Source organism: Pristiophorus japonicus, chromosome 14 (genome assembly GCF_044704955.1).
Source record: "Pristiophorus japonicus isolate sPriJap1 chromosome 14, sPriJap1.hap1, whole genome shotgun sequence".
Taxonomy (NCBI): Eukaryota; Metazoa; Chordata; class Chondrichthyes; family Pristiophoridae; genus Pristiophorus; species Pristiophorus japonicus.
Window position 1 is genome coordinate 129,799,387 of NC_091990.1, and position 19,704 is coordinate 129,819,090.

Below are 19,704 nucleotides of genomic sequence, written 5' to 3' on the forward strand. Positions count from 1 at the left end.
AAGAATAGAACCAAGCAGTGCCACGGAGATGGGCCACAGAGGAGAGACCATGTAGGAGGAGTGGTCAAATGTTGCTGAGACATGATGGGTATGATAGTTTAATGGTTATGTGATACCAGACTAGTAATCCAGAGTTCCAATAAAATCTTATCAAATTGAGTTCAATAGATCTCAAATTTGTGGAATGGCACCAGAAAGATAACTAAGAATGCTTCAGGAGATTCCAACTCATTCACTGAAGCCCTTCAGGAAAGGGAGCCTGCCACATGGACCCAATTGTGCCTACACAATTCCAGTTCCACACCATGTACTTGATTCTTAATGCTCTCTGCATTAGCCGAGCAAGCCACCAGGTTGTAAACAATCACGATGAAGTTTAGTAATGAGCACCATTGTGGGAGCACGTTCACCACAATGGCTGCAGTGGTACAAGGAGCAGGCACACCACTGTCTCAGGGCCGTCTAGGAATGGGCAATAAATGCACCTTGCCAACATTCCAACAACAAATCAAAAGTTGCAGATTTTGACCGAGTTCTATGGGCATAGTGTTGGAATGCGTAAATCCAAACAGATTCTGACATGGAGAGAGGGCTACTTAGCACTTAGCGCTTTATTAGTACTTCAGTAACAAAAATTTGCAAATCTGGTCCATTTACTTTCAAAAGAGATTCCTATAGGGGCTCCGAGAGACATCCATAATGGTACACATAAAAACACTGCTCTGCTCAGAATCTATGCACATGTAGCTGCAAGGCTCCTTGGAACAGGAAACATAGTCCCTCAGGCACCTCCCATATTTATAGTTAGTACAGAAATGTATACATTATAATTATTAATTTGCTCTCATGAATGTTAGGTCTCCTCCTTTGCCAGAAGCAGCCTATTCTGTTTCTTGCACAGTCCTTGGGCTTTATCTTGTTTTGCACATTCTTAATCCATTTTCATTGCCCCTGATTTCTCCATCCATCAAGTACGTGCCCATCCATGTTATAGATAAGAGTTCATTGTTCCGAGCCACTATTGTCTAACAGTACTCAGTAACTTTCCATCATGTGCCCAGCATGAGAACAATGCATGTACTCTTTACTGAAAATTACACATTGATTTTAAACCATTCATTGCTAACACATAATAGAAGCTGGACTGACGGGATTCAAATAGCGAGTGATGAGATTGGTAGGCAGACAACTGGGTGGTGATATGTTCAAAGACATTAGAAGGAAAAGGAGCGTTGGTATGGGACAGTAGCTGAAGACGATCGCGGGTTGAAATCAGCCGTCAATAATATCACCTAGCATTGGGCGGCAGAGAGGTACTTGTGATAAGCGGCAGGAGGGGATCAAGAGTACAGAAGGTGGGTGTCATGGAGCAGTTGAGCCTAGTATGGGAATGGACTGGGGCATGTCAGGGATGGAAGCGGAAGAGGAAAAGGCTGAAACAGTCATGGAATACTGCACAGCAACTGTGTAGAACGTCAAATAAATGCTGGAGAATGAGAGATAGGCTGGAAGGCAGGGCTAAGGGTAAAGAGGTGAGATGAAGAAGAATGAAGAGAGAGGAAAAGGGATAGGAACATAAGAAATAGGAGCAGGTGTAGGCCATATGGCCGCTCGAGCCTGTTCCGCCATTCAATAAGATTGTGGCTGATCTTCGACCTTAACTCCACTTTCCCGGCCAATCCCGATATCCCTTGATACAGGATAAGATATAAAGCAGCAAAAATAATTGGTGCTCAGCCAAATTCTGTCAGGGAAGTAATGAAAGCATGCCTGGCACTATAACAGTGAAAATAGTCCCAGTAAAGAAATAAGCCATTACTACTCATGCCACATTTGTGCTATGGTATGAGATAATTAACCTAGGAGGAAAAAAGTTTATAAGATTATTCCTATAGCAATCATACAGACCCCACTATAGACCAGAACTAGGTCAGCTTGTTCAACAATGTAACTGGAATTCTGAATACAAATCAATGATTATACTGCAAGTTAAAATTCTCATCATATTGTTATCAGAGACCCAACTTACAAGAGAAAGTGCTGCTTGGGTTTGATGCAAGAGAGGCTCTGGCAACTGGGAAAGATGAATGCATTCTGGGATTTTAATAGTACCTCCATCCAAGTCAGCGATGATTACATCTAACTAGAAAAAGGAAACAATTGAAAAGTTGTACTTGCAAGAACAAATAAAAAAGGATAATAAAAATTGGGAATGACTTCAGTATAAAAATTACATTGATACATAGGAATTACAAAACCAAAATAGGCTAGTTGGCCCAAATAGTCCACGTTTCTGTTTATTCTCCACACAAGCAGTGGTCCTAATCCTTTGCGCCCACCCTGTCTCCATATCCCTTAAGCACCCTTTCCTCAAACCGCCTATCTACCCTATTCTTAAATGCTGACATGGCCTCTGCTTCAATCACTATCTCTGGTCATGCATTCCACAGTCTGTGTGAAAATATTTCTCCTGTTCTCTATCCTAAGTCTCGTGCATTTAATTCTATATCCCATGTCCCTAAAAATGCCTATATATCAACAGCAGCAATAATAGAAAGTTTTAAATACATAAATTCTCACTGGAGTCCTGATCCTGAGGATTGCAAGTTAAAATTTCAGAACTATATTCAAATCCTCCAGATCATTAATAAAGATATTAAACAAACGACGTTTCAAAACAGACTGGGACTCCACTGGTAACATTCTTCCAAGCGGATGACAATCCCTGTACACTCTGCATTCCATCAGGTCAACCAATTCACACTTTCTTTATTTTCAGTACCAGCCTTTCCAGAGGAACTGTATCACTGTCACAAAGGGACAATGCCCCTTGTGATGTTATCAATTGCTATCCTGAGCCAATTCCTGTGGGGTATGGAATATATTGAGACAAAGAAGAGATGTCACAGAAAGTTAACGTCGCTATTTTGTAAATGTTAATGTTCCTCATGCATCGAAGAGCATTGTAATGTGAATCAAGATAATTAATCAAGCACGTTTCACATACTTTAAAGTACAAAGCAATTTGAGTATATGATTTGCTTCGCATTCCAGTAAGAAACATCATTCCAGAAAATAAAATGTTTTTTGGTAATAATTTACATATGATGTTGTGCACAAAACTGACAAAATCCACAATTGCTCTTCTAAACAAACATAATAATGGGCTGTGACATACCAGTTCATGAATTTCACTGTGAAACATGGAGTGCACACCAATGATAAATGGAGTTGGTGAGCTTAGCACTTCCAAGAGCCGTGCAGGGAGAATCGGAATGTAAGGGTAACTGGGGAAAAACAAAAAGGAAACAGAGTTGGCAACATTAATCACCTCGTACAGAAACAAAAAATTAAGATCCAGTCACTTTTTTTTTCTCAGTGAGTTCGCAGCCAGTTCCCCCTTGGGCTGCTCTATAGACAGTATTTAATAAATAACAGATTTAAAAATATAAACTCAACTGCATTACAGCTTCTTCATAGATTTACTGGTAATAAAATATGCTACAATGAAAGACAGTTGCTTTTGCTGGCCAACGCTTTTTCATGTTTAATTTTAAATAAATGCAAAACATCAAAGGAATTATAACATTCTTTGTTCAATGACTTGAGAATGGTCAAGATCCGATCTGTACAGTTTTAATACTCACAAATTGCAATGAAACCAGTTCAACATTTCATATATAAATAATCCCATGGCAAGACTGGAATTTATTGCTATGTTCTCTCCATCAAAAAATAAAAATATATGAAAATGTACTCTATGTTACAAAAACCTAGCGGTTTCTGAAAAATTAAATCCTCCCTCTTGCTATATTGCGTTATTCAACTAAACAGATTACCTTAATTCTCAGTTTGCCGCAGTTGGTAGCACTCTTTGACTCAGAAGATTGTGCATTCAAACCTCACTCTGGGACTTGAGTATCTAATATACATTGGCACTCTACTATACTACGAATAGAGTGTAGCATTAGTGAAAGTTACATCTTCCAAATAAAATATTAAACAAAGGCCCTGTCTGTCAGTTCAGGTAGACATAAATTATCCCATAGCAGCAATTAAAGGAAGAGAAGAAAATTCTTCTGATTGCCGCTATTGCTCCCTCAACCATTAACTGGTTATTTATCTTATTTACTGTTTGTGGGACCTTGATGGCTGTAAATTGCGTGCTGTATTTACTTACATAACAACAGTAATTGCACTTAAAGTAATTCGCTGGCCATGGGACATCCTACGGAAGAGTTATATGAATACGTTCTTTCTTTTATGACCCAACTTAATCATTAGTCACTAAAACCAAAAACCAAACTTTCCATAACCAACATATTCTACAAAGATTAAACAAAGGATCTAGGTGCTGCAGCAGGACAGCAATAGACTCCTGGTGCTGTGAACCCTGCCCTGGCTGTCACTTAAATTTGTCTCTCCCAAACAGAAATTCAGGTTACCAGGTACAGCACCCATTTAAGAACCTATGCATCTACAAACTTGTACTACCTGTCAGCCAACAAACAGCAGCATTGGCAATAGCACTGAACAACTTCAGTGCATTATCTCCTCTTGACTGAAGAATGAAGACTTTGACTCAAATCCAGCCCAGTGATGGGCGAGGGGCACAATGGGTTTGTTTGAACACTGCCCTTTTGTTTTTTCAGCCCACACTGATGCAATGAAAAGATTTATTCTCCACTAGCTGGAAAGAGCTTACGTGCAATAGATTTGGGAATTATTGATCTAGCTCCTAATGGGCATGAAGTAACCACAAAAAACTGTCCCTAATTTGGCACTAAACTGATAGATTTTTCTTTCATATTTCAGTAAAAGGCTTCTTACTGGCATTGGTGATGTCAATGATTTTTTCCCAACATTCTGGAGTGGCTTCAGAGTAACAGTGGGGGCCATGACTTCAAAGCAGCCTGAAAGCTGCTGAATGTCATGAATCCATGCTATAGGCTCCCTGTGTGCTGCACCCTTGGTGCAGATCTTAGTCCATTTAAAGTTGCAGCTCCTAACTCAATGCTTTAATAAATGCTGTAAACTAAATTATATCTTTATTTTCCAGTTGAGTTGCTGTAAGTACATGTCTAAATTATGGACTATATAGAAACTGGACCCATAAACTATCATTCATTCACATTAAAAGCTGTCACACTGTGGGACTCTAACAAGTGCTTTGAATAAAATCCATGGAAATAATATGGGAAATCAGAAAAACATTAAATTTTTTCATACAATTTATTAAACAGTACCGTAAGAATAAAAGTCTTACCTATACTTTAAGGGAAACATTAAAGACTCTAGTGCTCTGGTTGCTTCACCAAGTCTCTGATAGCTGGTTGAATGAAAAAGAACCTTATTTTCTGTGAGCACGGCACAGAAAAGGCTGAACACTTGTTGGATCCCTTTGAATAGAAGTTGTTGATTAAAATGATGTTGTTTCATGAGAATAACTTCATCCTGATACAATCCAACTTAGTAACAGAAATATTGAGTAAAAGGAATGTAACTCGTTAACTTTAATGGCATTGCTATACAATTCTATATTAACAAGAATACTTTGTTGGGTCTTTACTGTAACCCCCACTCTAAAATCAATAATCAGCAGTTCATTTTAGTTCTTGAACTTGTACACATGTGGGAGAATAATACATGCAGGGTACTAAATATGATAATTCTCTCAGAGTACCAACATTAATTAAACCCAACGGGTTCACGAATGTCATTTGGGAAGGAAAATTTCCAGCCGACCTGGTCTAGCCTATACATAACAAGGCAAGGTTATCTCTAAATACTCCAAGGGTGACTAGGGATGGGCGATAAATGCTGCTTTGCCACTGTCATCCACATCGCAAGAATAAAGGAAACATAACATTAAAGACTTTTTAAAAAAAATACTGTCGAGATATGCATAATCACATCAAGAGTATTGTCTGTACAGAGTACCCCAAAACTCAAGTATGTTGGATACTTGCATCATAAAGCAATGAATACTTAAAGAAAAATATCACAATACTAAATACAAAATGACGAACAAAAAAATTAAAATTGTGATGTCAACATTTGTTGAAATGTATGATGAAACTTAAGTATTATCACTAAATGTAAAACTACTTATTTTGTTCTCGAATACATATCATCTTGCCATTAAATTTATCCCTATCCCAGAGGTAGAAAGCTGACAGTCACAGGGCTTGGTTTCGTCTGTGCTGCAAACTGAAATGAAGGCCAAAATTTATTATTACACACATTCCATTTCAAGTATGCAGAGCACTACCCACAGTTCCCCTGAGGATCCCTTTCCTATGTTTTTAATAGAACTTAGTATGTTTTTAATTAGACCTTTAATAGTGAAAACACAAAACAAGTAAAGCGCAAAAAACAAAACTAAGCAAAACAAAACATTTTGGAATTAATTTTTTAGACCATTGTTTGAAAATGTTTTGCAAAATATTGATCATAGTGTCCTTAGTCCACACTTCCTATAGCACATCATGTGATCTGGCATCGATCACGTGCATTTCCTGTTTTGGTTGTTGCAGCTTACACAGTAGAGCATCACATTCCATCTTAAATGAATAGTACCCCACCAAGTTGGTCCTCTTATACTAAGCTAGTGGTATTTGTATTTCCTAAATACCATACATCATGGAATTATAATCAGAGTTTACAGTTTGGGAATTTTGGAGAACAACACTCCACGGTAAGTAATTCTACGTATTAACAATGATTATTCGTCCCAACAATATTACCACAAACTTTGTACATTTTTGAACACCCTATTTCTGTGACAAACGCATCATAAGAATAAGAAATGAATAAGAAATAGGAGCAGGAGTTGACCATTTAGCCCTTTGAGCCTGCTCTGCCATTCAATAAGATCATTATCTGATCTTCTACCTCAACTTGCACTATCCACATATCCCTTGGTTCACTTAGTGTCCAAAAATCTATTGATCTCTGTCTCGAATATACTCAATGACTGAGCATCCACAGCCCTCTGGGGTACAGAATTCCAAAGAGTCACAACCCTCTGAGTGAAGAAATTTCTCATCTCAGTCCTAAATGGCCAACCCCTTATTCTGAGACTGCGACCCCGAGTTCTAGATGCCCCAGCCAGAGGAAACATCTTCCCAGCATCCATACCTGTCAAGCACCTTAAGAATTTTATACATTTCAATGAGATTCCTCCACCTCGCATTCTTCTAAACTCTAGGGAATATATGCCTAATCTACACAATCTCTCCTCATAGCTCAATTCCCCCATCACAGGAATCAATCAAGTTGCATTCCCTCTAAGGCAAGTATATCCTTCCTCAGGTATCTTCATATTAACTTTGTGATTTTTGTACAAGGACACCCAGGTCCTTCTGAATATCAACATTTCCCAATCTCTCATCATTTAAAAAATATTCTGCTTTTCTACTTTTACCACCAAAGTGGATAACTTCACATTTCTCCACATTATATTCCATCTGCCATGTTCTTGCCTACTCATTTAACCTGTCTATATCCCTTTGCAGCCTCTTTACGTCCTCCTCACAACTTACTTTCCCACCAGCAAATGTTTGAAACTTCGGTTTGTGTTAATATTTTCCCATCCAATTTCTGTCAGTGCCTTTTACATTCGGGCTCTACATCAATGCACCATTCATTATCAGTTCTCCTTACAAGTACAAGTCGCTGCCCTATCTTACAGCCCTAATTTGCTGATCAATTGATGTTTTACCTCAGTTTATCATCAAGAATTTCCAAACAGATTTTCACCACTAAAGAGATTTTCATTGTCTACTGATACATTACTTCAAATGATCATTCTGAATTATTTTTTCTGTGACATTATTTACTTTAGTATGTGAAAATTCTTGTAGTCACACCACACCCAGGTTACTTTTGATTCTCCAACAGCAACAGGCTCTTACATTACAGCTGTTGTGACTAAAGGTGTGAAATTATGTTTTATCTATAGTTTTAGCAAGTAACATAACAATTTTTCTCTTCTATTTTTGCGGAAGAATAGTTAGTTTTGAATTTAGACACTTGCCTACAGATAAGCTAAGTAATAAAAATTTGGTGCTGTAAAGAAAATTTATAGTCAAAGATATTAAGGGCGCAATTATCTGTGCCGTTTTTTTGGCATGCGTTGATTTTTTTTGGCATAAATTAAATATCCAAGTTTCCCCAAAGTTTCTGCGCCAGCGTAACTCAGTTAGGTACGATTTTTTTAGGTTAGTATTTTTTTGCGCAACCTGATGTCTGCGCCAGTTTTTCACATTTAAGCAAGTTTGGCCAACTTACATTTTTCTTCTGGGCACTTAAGAAAAACCAGCACGCATTAAAAAATCGGCGCAAAAAGACGCCATTGTTTTTATGCGAAGTTTTGGAGGGAGTCAAGAAGACGAAAAATATGCATCAGGAAGCGTAATTTTTTCAAAGTCAAAAGGGAGAAAATGCAAATCTAAAGCAATTCTTTAATTTTTGATTTTGTTCAAAGTACCACGCCACCACCGAACGTCTCCTCACCAGGCTCGAGGGTCAGAGCATCGGCCCGCAGAATCGCTCCCTCGCCCGGACCACACGGGCTCGGCTTCAAAAGAAGCCCGGGAGGGGGAGGGGCAGTGGAAACCGAGCCCGTGTCCGGGCGACGGAGCGGTTCTGCCAACCGACCCTCGAGCCCGGTGAGGAGACGTTTGGCTGGTGATGGGGTGGTACTTTGAAAAAAATCTAGAATTAAAGAATTGCAATCGACCTCGATGCCCCAAATATCTTCATTGAATGCCTAGCTTCCCGTTCTAAGCAAGCCTATTGCACATGCGCCGACCAGGGTGTGGTCCATACTATGGCATCGACCTTGGGGGGAGGGGGGAAAGAAAGAGAGAGAGAGAGAGAGAGAGAGAGGGTGGGGGGGGGGGGGGGGGGGGAGAAGGTTCGAGTCCTTTGTCTTGCTGTTTTGAGCTTCTTGCAAAGCTACAATTTAATTATGGGGGCAATATTGACAATGCTGTACCTCGTGCAAGCCTTCTGCATGATGGTGCTGCAGAGCAGACGATTGATTCAACGTCATCGCATGAGGAACCTCAGAGCACGTAGGATGATGGGCAGGAGGCCTTACCCACATCGGGTGAATCGAGACAGGCCTTCGTACCTGCACCTGAGTGATGCAGACTGTGTGAGAAGGCTGCATTTCTGCAAAGAAGTTGTAACTGAGATCTGTGAGTTAGTAAAAGCAGACCTGCACCCAAGAAGCGTCAGGAGGACTGCTTTGTCAGTTGAAGTAAAGGCTACAGCTGCACTTTCATGTTATGCATCTGGATCATTGCAGGCCATAACTGGGGATGGGTGCACCATTTCTTAACATGCAACACATATCTGCATTCGGGAGGTGACTGCTGCACTATGTGCCCAGAGGAATGACTACATAAAGTTCCCCATGACCGCCCAGGCAATGCGTGACAGGGCTGTGGGCTTCGCCAGGATTGCTGGCTTCCCAAAGGTACAGGACTGCATTGATTGTACCCACATCGCCTTGTAAGCACCTTTGGAGGATTCAGAGATGTACAGGAACAGAAAAGGCTTCCACTCCGCGAATGTGCAACTCCTGTGTGACAAATGCATCGCATCATGTCACTTGATGCGAGATACCCTGGGAGGACCCATGTTGCGCTCTTCCTACGCAAGAGCGCTTTATCTGCCATGTTTCAGCAGCAGTCAGAAGGGCAGAGCTAGCTGCTGGAAGATAAAGGGTACGGCCTCGGAACCTGGCTCACGATGCCCCTAAGCGTAACCTGGATGGAAGCTGATCAGGAATACAACATGTCGCACATTGCAACACGCAGCATAATAGAGAGGACCATTGGCATCTTGAAGCAGCGTTTCCGATGCCTGAACCATTACGGAGGCTACTTGCAATATTCCCCTGAGATTGTCAGGTCAGTTCACTATTGTGTGCTGCATGCTGCATAACTTAGCCATCATGAGGCAGCAGCAGCTGGTAGTAGATGACCCACCCAAGGTGAGTGTGGCTGATGAGGAAGAACATGCAGATGACGAGGAGGAAAACGAGGAGGAGGAGGAAGCCATGAAACTACCTGAAACGGAGCATGACGGCGAAGGAGGGCGGGCCGTCGTGCCCCTTTAACGATTGCTGGAGCCTTGCGCCAGCAGCTCATCCATGAACACTTTGCTGTCTGAAGGCTTAGAGGCAATATTCCAAATGGACCATGTTTACTGTTTGGACCTGTTCCGTAATGTTGTGCTATGTTAATGGAACAAATAATGGAAATGATTCTTTTTTAGTTCAAAAGATTGTGTTAATAATGGAACAAATAATGGAAATGATTCTTCTTTAGTTCAAAAAGCTGTGTTAATAATGGAACAAATAATGGAAATGATTCAGTTATAATTTAAAATACATTTTATTCAAAAGTTTAAGACTTGTCTGTACTTAACTTAACTTTAATAAAAATATTCTTGAATAAAACTTTAAAGTTTTCACTTAAGATCACTTACAAACTTTTAAACTTGTAAATTTACATCACTTACAAAAACTTTTAATTTGAGAACAGTTACAATAGTAACAATAATAACAACAGCAAAGAAAGGCTGCACCCATCGCTCCTCCACTTAGTCTAAGACCACCCGCTGCGCTTGGTCTTGGTGACCCCACCTCTGCCCGCAGGCGGTGCCTCAGCGTTTCTCGAGTTGATACCAAGCTTATTCTTTCAAGCACCTCGGGTAATGCGCACTTCTTGATGGGGCTTGGGCAGGCGATAATGTGGAAGGCCAGGCTTGGGCCTCTTCGGAGACTGGTCTGGGGACTGAAGTGGGAGTGACAGTTGATTTCGCAGCCTCGGTCTGTGCGAAACCATGGAATGTCCCAACACTCGTACCACTCAAGAAAGGGCCTGGCACCTCAATGGGGGGCACTTGCACCTCCTACAGAGCGAGTACAAAAGTGAGGCATTAATCCTCCCCCTCCCCACCATGCTATTGGTCTGGAAGGTGGGATTGGAAGATGTTCTCTTCAGGCTCGTCCGCGTCTGAATCTTCTTCTGCATTGGCTTCAGCCTCGTCAGGGTTGGCTTCAAGTACTGCAAAATATAACAGAACAGACAAATGGTTAGCAGCAGAGGAGGGGGCAGGGTGGGTGGCATGAGTAGGCTCACACAGCACAGGCAGCAGGCTCATTTGAAGGACCACGATGAATGATAGCACATTGCATCAACCGAACCGTAGCTAACAGAGATATCCCCATGAATCGAAGCATGGGTAGCCCGCACAGTACTTGACTTTTAGCAATGTCAGAATGTGGAATTTGCAGGACTTACCCTCTCCCTCGAGTGTGGGCCCAACTTGTGCAGTGGTGGTTGCTTTTCTCCAGGCAGGACCCATCAAAGCAGCGACCCTCTCTTCCAAGGGTGTCAGTGGGTGCAGATTTGCCTGGCCCCCTTCTGTTCAAGTTCTTTCTCTTTTGTTGTGTGCCATCTTCCTCTGCAAAGATAAAAATATAATTTTTTAAAGAGAGGGTGTCTTTCTGCTGGGTGGGACATACAGATGGTCACATTTACAATTGCATTTCCAGTGAATAAATGAAAATATTACTTACACTAACTACTTGACCAAGGTCCTGCCACTTTTTTTTGCACTGGCCTTCGGACCTCGGAGTGGTCACCACTGCACAGTAATCTTCTGCAACTTAGTTCCAGCGTTTCTTCATTTCTTTTGATGAAACTTTTGTGTGACCTCTGCTGGTGTCCAGGTCGTGCCATCTGGCCTCAATTACAGTAACTAGTGCCTCCACTTTCTCCTGTGAGAAATTCTTGAGCCGCATTGCATATTGCAGATCCGATTTTTCCACTGAGAATTAAAGTTCTGACACACAATTGGCTCTTCAAAAATGGTTGAATGCAGACCGGGAGGTGTACTGGGCATGCGCGCCCATAGCAGTCATGTAAAAAAACTTCTTTTTTTTTTTCCATGCATGCGCAGGAGGGAGGGACATCGTTTTTTCGGCGCAGACATTAGGCTCCACCCCCCGAAGCTAAAGGACAGGCTGCGAGGCATCAATTGAAAAAATTAGAACGGGGAAACTTGCAAGTTATTTTTTTTGGAGTAGTCGGGGCCAAAACAAAACGGGCGGAACTCTTTAAATGAGCAAAAAAACGGTATTGGGGAAAATTGAGCCCCCAATCCTTAACTTTTGATTTGTTTTGAGCGCAGATGGAGGATCCATGGGAATATTGAATTGACACTTAGAAGTCATGAGGCAACAGTAATAATCATTGACAAACATGTTTGTTTCTTCAGTGTTTACTTAACTCCTTCAGGTTACTGCAAGGCCAATTCATTTCCTGCACTAAGTAATACACAGGCACAATAATCACCAACAACAAGCCACAGACTCATCAACAGATAGAATTTCTCAGTCGTTAAAAAACATAACAGCATCCTGCTGATAATACATATATACACTGGAATGTCTCTGGAAATAACTTCCGCTTCCTGACTGCAATGTTCTTATGAATCCAAAGGATATGAAACATACTTTTATGAATTGGCCAAACAAATATGACCATCATATTACACAGTGCATTTCCTTGTGTTTTAGTTCAATCCTTCTTTGGGTGAAGTAAAAAGTGTTCGAATTCTACTTCACTATCAATGCACCAGCCTTAAATGCAACATGCTTAGTAGAAGTATACCCACTTTAAGAGCTGGTTTCCAAGGGCATATCTCTCAAAATTTCCCCCCCATCTTTGTCACAGAAGTGAAAGTCTGAATAATGGGTCCTTTTTTTTTTAATAAAAGAAAACATTCTGCAATTTTTTGAAACTTATAATTGCATTTCTTGTTCAAATTTCAAATCGAAGATTTTTCATCTCTGATATTTTCAAAAGGATTGGCAACAAAACAACAACATTCATCACTTCCACACACCTCCCAACAATCCATTCAGAAAAGCACTACTCAGAAGCATGTGAGCATATCTCGTATGCACTGTTCTTGGCTGCGGTTGGTGCATAGTGACAAAGAAAAAAGGAGCAGAATGAAAGAAAACAGGAGAAATTAAGTATTTGCGTAGATATAACTAATCAATCAAAAAATTCTAGAAAATATCTCAAATCAGCCATATTCATTCGATTTGCAAATGAGTTAAAAAGAAATGCTGAAGGAATCTAACAAACAGCTCTCTACCTTGCTGACCTCCTTTAAAACGCTCCTTGAAAACTAGCTCTTTAACCAAGCTTTTGGTCATCTCATGTGGCTCGGTGTCCAATTTTGCCCGATATCGCTCCTATGAAATGTCTTGGACATCTTACTACATTAAAGGTGCTTATATAAATGCAAGCTGCTGTTGTATAACTCATATGTCATAAAGTGAATGTATGCATTATATAGTGAAACATCATACTTCAGAAAATAGCACATGGGATAGAACTAGATTAGGTTAACCATTACAATGCTAGAAATAGGCAAATTGAATTTTGAAGCGATATCCCTGTGAAATAATATATATCCAATATGGAAGAAATAATGTTTCACAACCTTGCAACTCACATAAATTGTGTTCTAAATCCAAATAAATGGTTTGTCTAATTGCAAATTATAATCTAAATTGGAGTTGACGTAGAGGTTCAGTCATGATATTATTGAATGGCGGAGCAGGCCTATACGGTCTACTCCTGCTATTTCTTATGTTCTTATGAAAAGCACTCCATCTCATGAATGGTAGGAAAGCTTGGGAGGTTAGAATAATGTAGTAAGCTTGCTGTGTTTTGGATCATAAGATACATTTCTCCATTGTGACTAGCTACATTTACAATATCAATAAAAGCAATACATCTGCTGGCTTCTAACAAATAGACATCATGCAAAAAAATTCAATCATAATAACTGAAAAAAATATGCTGTACGAATAAGCAATATTCACAGTTATTTTTTTTTAATTCCCTCATGCAATGTCGGCATTGTTGGCAAGGCCAGCATTTATTGCCCATCCCTAATTGCCCTGGAGAAGATGGTGGTGAACCGGCTTCTTAAATCGCTGCAGTCTGTGTGGTGAAGATACTCCCACAGTGTTGTTAGGAAGTAAGTTCCAGGATTTTGACCCTGCAACGATGAAGGAACGGCGATATATTTGCAAGTCACAATAGTGTGTGACTTGGAAGGGAATTGGGAGGTGATGATGTTCCCATGCACTTATTGCCCTGGTCCTTCTAGGCAATAAGAGGTCATGGGTTTAGGTGTTGTCGAAGAAACCTTAGCAAGTTGCTGCAGTGCATCTTGTAGATGGTACACATTGCAGCCACGGTGCACTGGTGGTGGAGAGAGTGAATATTTAAGGTGGTGGATGGGATGTCAATCAAGCAGACTGCTTTGTCCTGGATGGTGTCAAGCTTCTTGAGTGTTGTTGGAGCTGCACCCATCCAGGCAAGTGGAGAGTATTCCATCACACTCCTGACTTGTGCCTTGTAGATGATGGAAAGTCTTTGGGGAGTCAGGAAGTGAGACACTCGCCGCAGAATACCAGCCTCTGACCTGCTCTTGTAGCCACAGTATTTATGTGGCTGGTCCAGTTAAGTTTCTGGTCAATGGTGAACCCCCCTGCCCCAGGATATTGATGGTGGGGGATTCGGCGATGGTAATGCCGTTGAATGTCATGGGGCAGTGGTTAGACTCTCTCTTGTTGGATATAGGCATTGCCTGGCATTTATGTGGCATGAACATTACATACCAATTAGCATCCCAAGCCTGAATGTCATCCAGATCTTGCTGCAATCGGGAAAGGACTGCTTAATTATCTGAGGAGTTGCAAATGGAGCTGTGTAATCATCAGCGAACATCCGCACTTATCAAAGAAATTTACGGCACAGGAGGAGGTCTTTTGGCCCATCGTGCCGACGCTGGCCGGAAAAGAGCTATCCAGCCTAAACCACTTTCCAGTTCTAGGTCCATAGCCTTGTAGGTTATGACACTTCAAATGCATAGCCAAGTACTTTCTAAAAGCAAGTATTTTCTAAATGCGATGAGGATTTCTGCCTCCACCACCTTGGCAGGCATTGAGTTCCAGATCTCCACCACCCTCTGGGTGAAAACAGTTCTCTTCAACTCTCCTCTAATCCTTCTACCAATTACTTTAAATCTATACCCCCTGGTTATTGACCAATATGCTAGGGGAAATAGGTCCTTTCTATCCACTCTACCTAGGTCCCTCGTAATTTTATACACCTCAATCAAGTCTCCCCTCAACCTCCTCTGTTCCAAAGAAAACAACCCTAAGCCTATCCAATCTTTCCTCATAGTTAATGTCTCGCCGTGACAACATCCTCATAAATTTCCTCTAAGCTCTCTCGAGTGCAATCACATCTTTCCTATAATGTGGTGATCAGAACTGCACGCGGTATTCTAGCTGTGGCCTAACTAGTGTTTTATATAGTTCAAGCATGACCTCCGTACTCTTGTATTCTATGCCTCGGCTAATAAAGAAAGTATGCCATATGCCTTTTTATACATCTTATCCACCTGTCCTGCTACCTTCAGGGATCTATGGACATGCACTTCAAGGTCCCTTGGTTACTCTACACTTCTCAGAATCCTACCATTTATTGTGCATTCCCTTTCCTTGTTAGCCCTCCCCAATTGCATTACCTCACACTTCTCCAGATTGTATTCCATTTGCCACTTTCTGCCTAACTGACCAGTCCATTGATATCTTCCTGCAGTCTACAGCTTTCTTCCTCACTATCAACCAAACGGTCAATTTTTGTATCAGCTACAAACTTCTTAATCATGCCCCCTACATTAAAGTCTAAATCATTGATATATATACCATGAAAAGCAAGGATCCTAGTACTGAGCCCTGCAGAACCCCACCGGAAACAGCCTTCCAGTCAAAAAAAAACACCAATCGACCATTACCTTTTGCTTCCTGCCACTGAGCCAATTTTGGATCCAACTTGCCACTTTCCCTTGGACACCGTGGGCTTTTACTTTTCTGACCAGTCTGTCATGTAGGACCTTGTCAAAAGCCTTGCTAAAATCCTTATGATGGAGGAAAGGTGATTGATAAAGCAACTGAAGATGTTTGGGCTTAGGGCGCTGCCCTAAGTAACTCCCGCAGCTATGTCCTGGCCGGAGGTGATTGGCCTCCTACAACTACAACCATCTTCCTTTGTGCTAGATATGACTCCAGCCAGTGGAGCGTTTTCCTACTGATTCCCACTGAATTAGATTTTACTAGGGCTCCTTGATGCTATGCTTGGTCAAATGCTGCCTTGATGTCAAAGGCAGTCACTCTCACCTCATCTCTGGAATTCAGCTTATTGGCGCATGTTTGGACCAAGGCTGTAATGAGATCTGGAGCCGAGTGGTCCTAGCGGAACCCAAACTGAGCATCGGTGAGCAGTTAAGTGTCGTTTGATTGTACTGTCGACGACACCTTCCACCACTTTGCTGGGAGTAGACTAATGGGGCGGTAATTGTCCGGATTGGATCTGACCTGCTTTTTGAGGACAGGGCACACCTGGGTAGGTTTCCACATTGTCGGGTAGATGCCAGTGTTGCAGCTGTACTAGATAGTTTGGCTAGAGGCGCGGACAGCTCTGGAGCACAAGTCTATGTTGCATCAGTCTAAGAGGACTGATGGATAGTTCACTAAATGCTGTTGTTCAGTGTGGACTGTACAAGCTAGTGGTCACGCTGAACATAAAACTATAGAGTGGGAATAATAAATCTGTAGTTTAATTCTGAAGCTTTTACTAACATAATAAACCAAGGCAGCAAAGCTCAAGTGATTTCTGAATGCCAACTGAACCCCGAGATTAAATTTCAGCCTCTTTGTTCAACCTCAATGAAAAACCTAAACAATTTTGACGGTTAAATGTGATACTAAAATTACACGGACTGCAATGATAGTCCAATATCATGTCATCACTGCAGAAAAGTATTGTCAAATAATTCACAAGAGGCTTGAATGGAATTATTTTGCAATTCTCAATAGAATTACAATAGATTTAAGAATGCAATATGAGTTTAAACATATGCTATTGATAGCTTATATATGTTGGATGTGGAAAGCTATTAAAATGAATAATGTTTGTATTGCAAATTGAAATATCACATTAAAATGACTATTTTTAAAGCTTACAATTGAATAGAAAATGCATTTAATGCTGGGAATCAATGTCATCAAAAAGTAACATTTCCTGGTGAAACGGAGTTCATTATTCTCTTAGGCAAACTATAGGAGCTGATTTTTTTGATTTTCCTTTGTCTTATTTGATACAGTGCTAAATTGTAGAAACTATTATTTAGTTATCAGTATTTTGAGCCTGAATGGTACAGCTTGTTTGTTTGGTAGTTATTAGAATGTTGAAGAGGTGGCAGAGATAGCATCAGCTGCAGATGGTTAAAAATGGACCACTGCAGAGGGATCAGTGGCCTGTTGGTGTTAGTAAATAAATAGTAATGCATGTTGGGGGTTCAAGACACCAATGAAGCCTACCCTCACTAGCAATGATATGTCCACCTTTTGTATGCAAACTGGTGGTTATCACTTGGAAGTTGAGATAATATTTCGTTAAGCTTTCATTTCCCCGTACAGAATTGATTAGCATTTTAAAAAGTGAGTTTCACTTTCATCATCAGTTTTTGAGAATATTTTAAGCTCATCAGATGAAGGATGTCAAGGGCTGGGAAATGCAGTAAGTCCCGGAATTTCCTAGAAACTTTTACTGAAACAATGGCATAAAGTATGATGCAATGTCGATTTTCAGCACAAAAGATCAAGAAATTTCAAACACAAGTGATGTTTTTTGCTGAGCCCAAATTTTTTTGATCTTTTGCACCAAAACCATGCCAAAACTCTCTGCTACTGGCGAACATAACTCTGCCCCAATGCAAAAGAACAGCTCATGCGAATTTCTTGCATTTATGCTAGTTTTTTGTTGGCATAGATTTAAGCCAAGAAATGTAGGCAATGCAGGGACCAAAGTCACTATTTATGGAGTTTTTTTGGTCATGTTCTTACTTACTGAGGCCTACACTGCATTCTCTACAGGACTAAAAATTCGGGGGCTTTACACCACCCATTACTGGCAAAAAATGGCGCAAAGAGGGCGGCCACTGCTCTTTCGCCAACCGGGGGCGTGTCCCGTGGCATCCTCCATTATCCATGGCCCGGCAACGCTGCCGTTAAGTATCACTCTGCAGATTTAAATGGTGGAGTGGTGGTGTGCACGCCGACTTAACCCAAACTTCAACCCGAGTGCTGAGTTCAGCGCTGGGTCCTAAGCACGCCAAAGAAACCCAGTGTGCAAGCAATAAAAACAGAAAATGGTGGCAAAACTCAGGTCAGGCAGTATCTGTGGAGAGAGAAGCTAAGTTAACATTTCAGGTTGATGACCTTTCGTCAGGTTATCGACCTGTAATGATAACTCTGTTTCTCTCTCTGCAGATGGTGCCTGACCTGCTGAGTATTTCCAGTATTTTCTGCTGTTATTTCAGATTTATAGCATCTGCGCGCAGAGGGAAGAGGAAGACGCAGAAAAGGAAGACACAGAAGAGGAGGAAGCCAAAGAGAACGAAGCCAAAGAGGGGAGAAATAGAAGAGGAGAAAGCAGAAAGAAGGATGCAACCCAGATAGCCCCTTTCTGGCCGGGATAGAATCATTGGCCTGCGGTACCATTGACCACAACCCCAGTTCCCCTTTCAACATTACTCCCACCCTTTTATTGACCATCACAGCGTCCTCTGGCCACTGTGCTGAAATAAAAGTCACCCCAAAGCAAACTTTCTAATCCTACTTTAGACATCCATCCATCCAATATGACATCAAAAAATAAACTCATTAACCTTATGCATTTTCTTAGTGACTGTCTTGTGTTGCCTTTGCCTATCCTACTGAGGTCACGCAGTGGCTGCAGGAAGGCTGCTGACTTGCAATGGGGGATACTGCAAATGGGCTTTGCTGGTCGACCTTGAGGAGCCGGTGGCTGGGAGTGTCAAATCAAGTGATGGTGTTGTTTCTTCTTCACTCTCCTCTCCCTCTTCTTGGCCAACCACTGGCTAGGCAGGCTGCATTTCTTGGGTGTGTGAAATGAGGAAGGCACAAGGGTGGAGTTGTGGCAAGGGATGGGCAGGAAAGCAAGAGGTGCATACGAGAAGGAAGATAACGTATGAGGATACCAGCATCTTTCTGCCGTGCCACAGGCCAAGAGCTCAACCATGCTCCTGACAAGAATGGCCTGCACCATCCCTTCCAAGGGGGTGAGGTGAGACTAGGAATAAGAGATGTGCCTTGTGATTGGTACAGACTGTTGGTAGGGGCGTGATTTGGGATGGGGGTTCGTGCATTGAGCAGTGGGCAAAGCTAGTGATTCAGTTGGTAGGAGACGGTTTTTGAAGATGCATTCACTGACCTTGACCAAGTGGTCTGAGGTCCTTAAACTTCATTGGGCACTGGAGCTAGGTATTGGGGCGACACAGCTGGCACACTAATGGCATCCGTGATTTGGTCCCACATCCTTCTTTTTGGAGGGCCTCCTGGCCCCTGTGGGTAGAGGACCTCTCTTGCAGTGTTGACCCCCCGCTGCACAAAGTTGGAGTGCTGCTTGCAAGACTCTGAGTGCCCCTTTCCTGGCTTACAGAACCGTTTGTGTTAGTGCTGAAGCACTTTTTCAATTTTTGAGGTTTAAAAGCTGACTCGACTCC

General features: G+C 41.5%; 1 protein-coding gene across 1 annotated transcript in view; it reads right to left on the reverse strand.

Moving 5' to 3' along the window:
* sbf2 (SET binding factor 2) overlaps window positions 1-19,704 on the reverse strand; it is a 715,543-nt gene that overhangs the window by 318,841 nt on the left and 376,998 nt on the right. The window contains exons 8-10 of the mRNA XM_070898748.1: window positions 5,267-5,399; window positions 3,179-3,287; window positions 2,030-2,143 (exon numbers count right to left, since the gene is read on the reverse strand). Of these exons, the coding sequence (XP_070754849.1) occupies window positions 2,030-2,143; window positions 3,179-3,287; window positions 5,267-5,399 (356 nt within the window). The remainder of the gene's footprint in view (window positions 1-2,029; window positions 2,144-3,178; window positions 3,288-5,266; window positions 5,400-19,704) is intronic.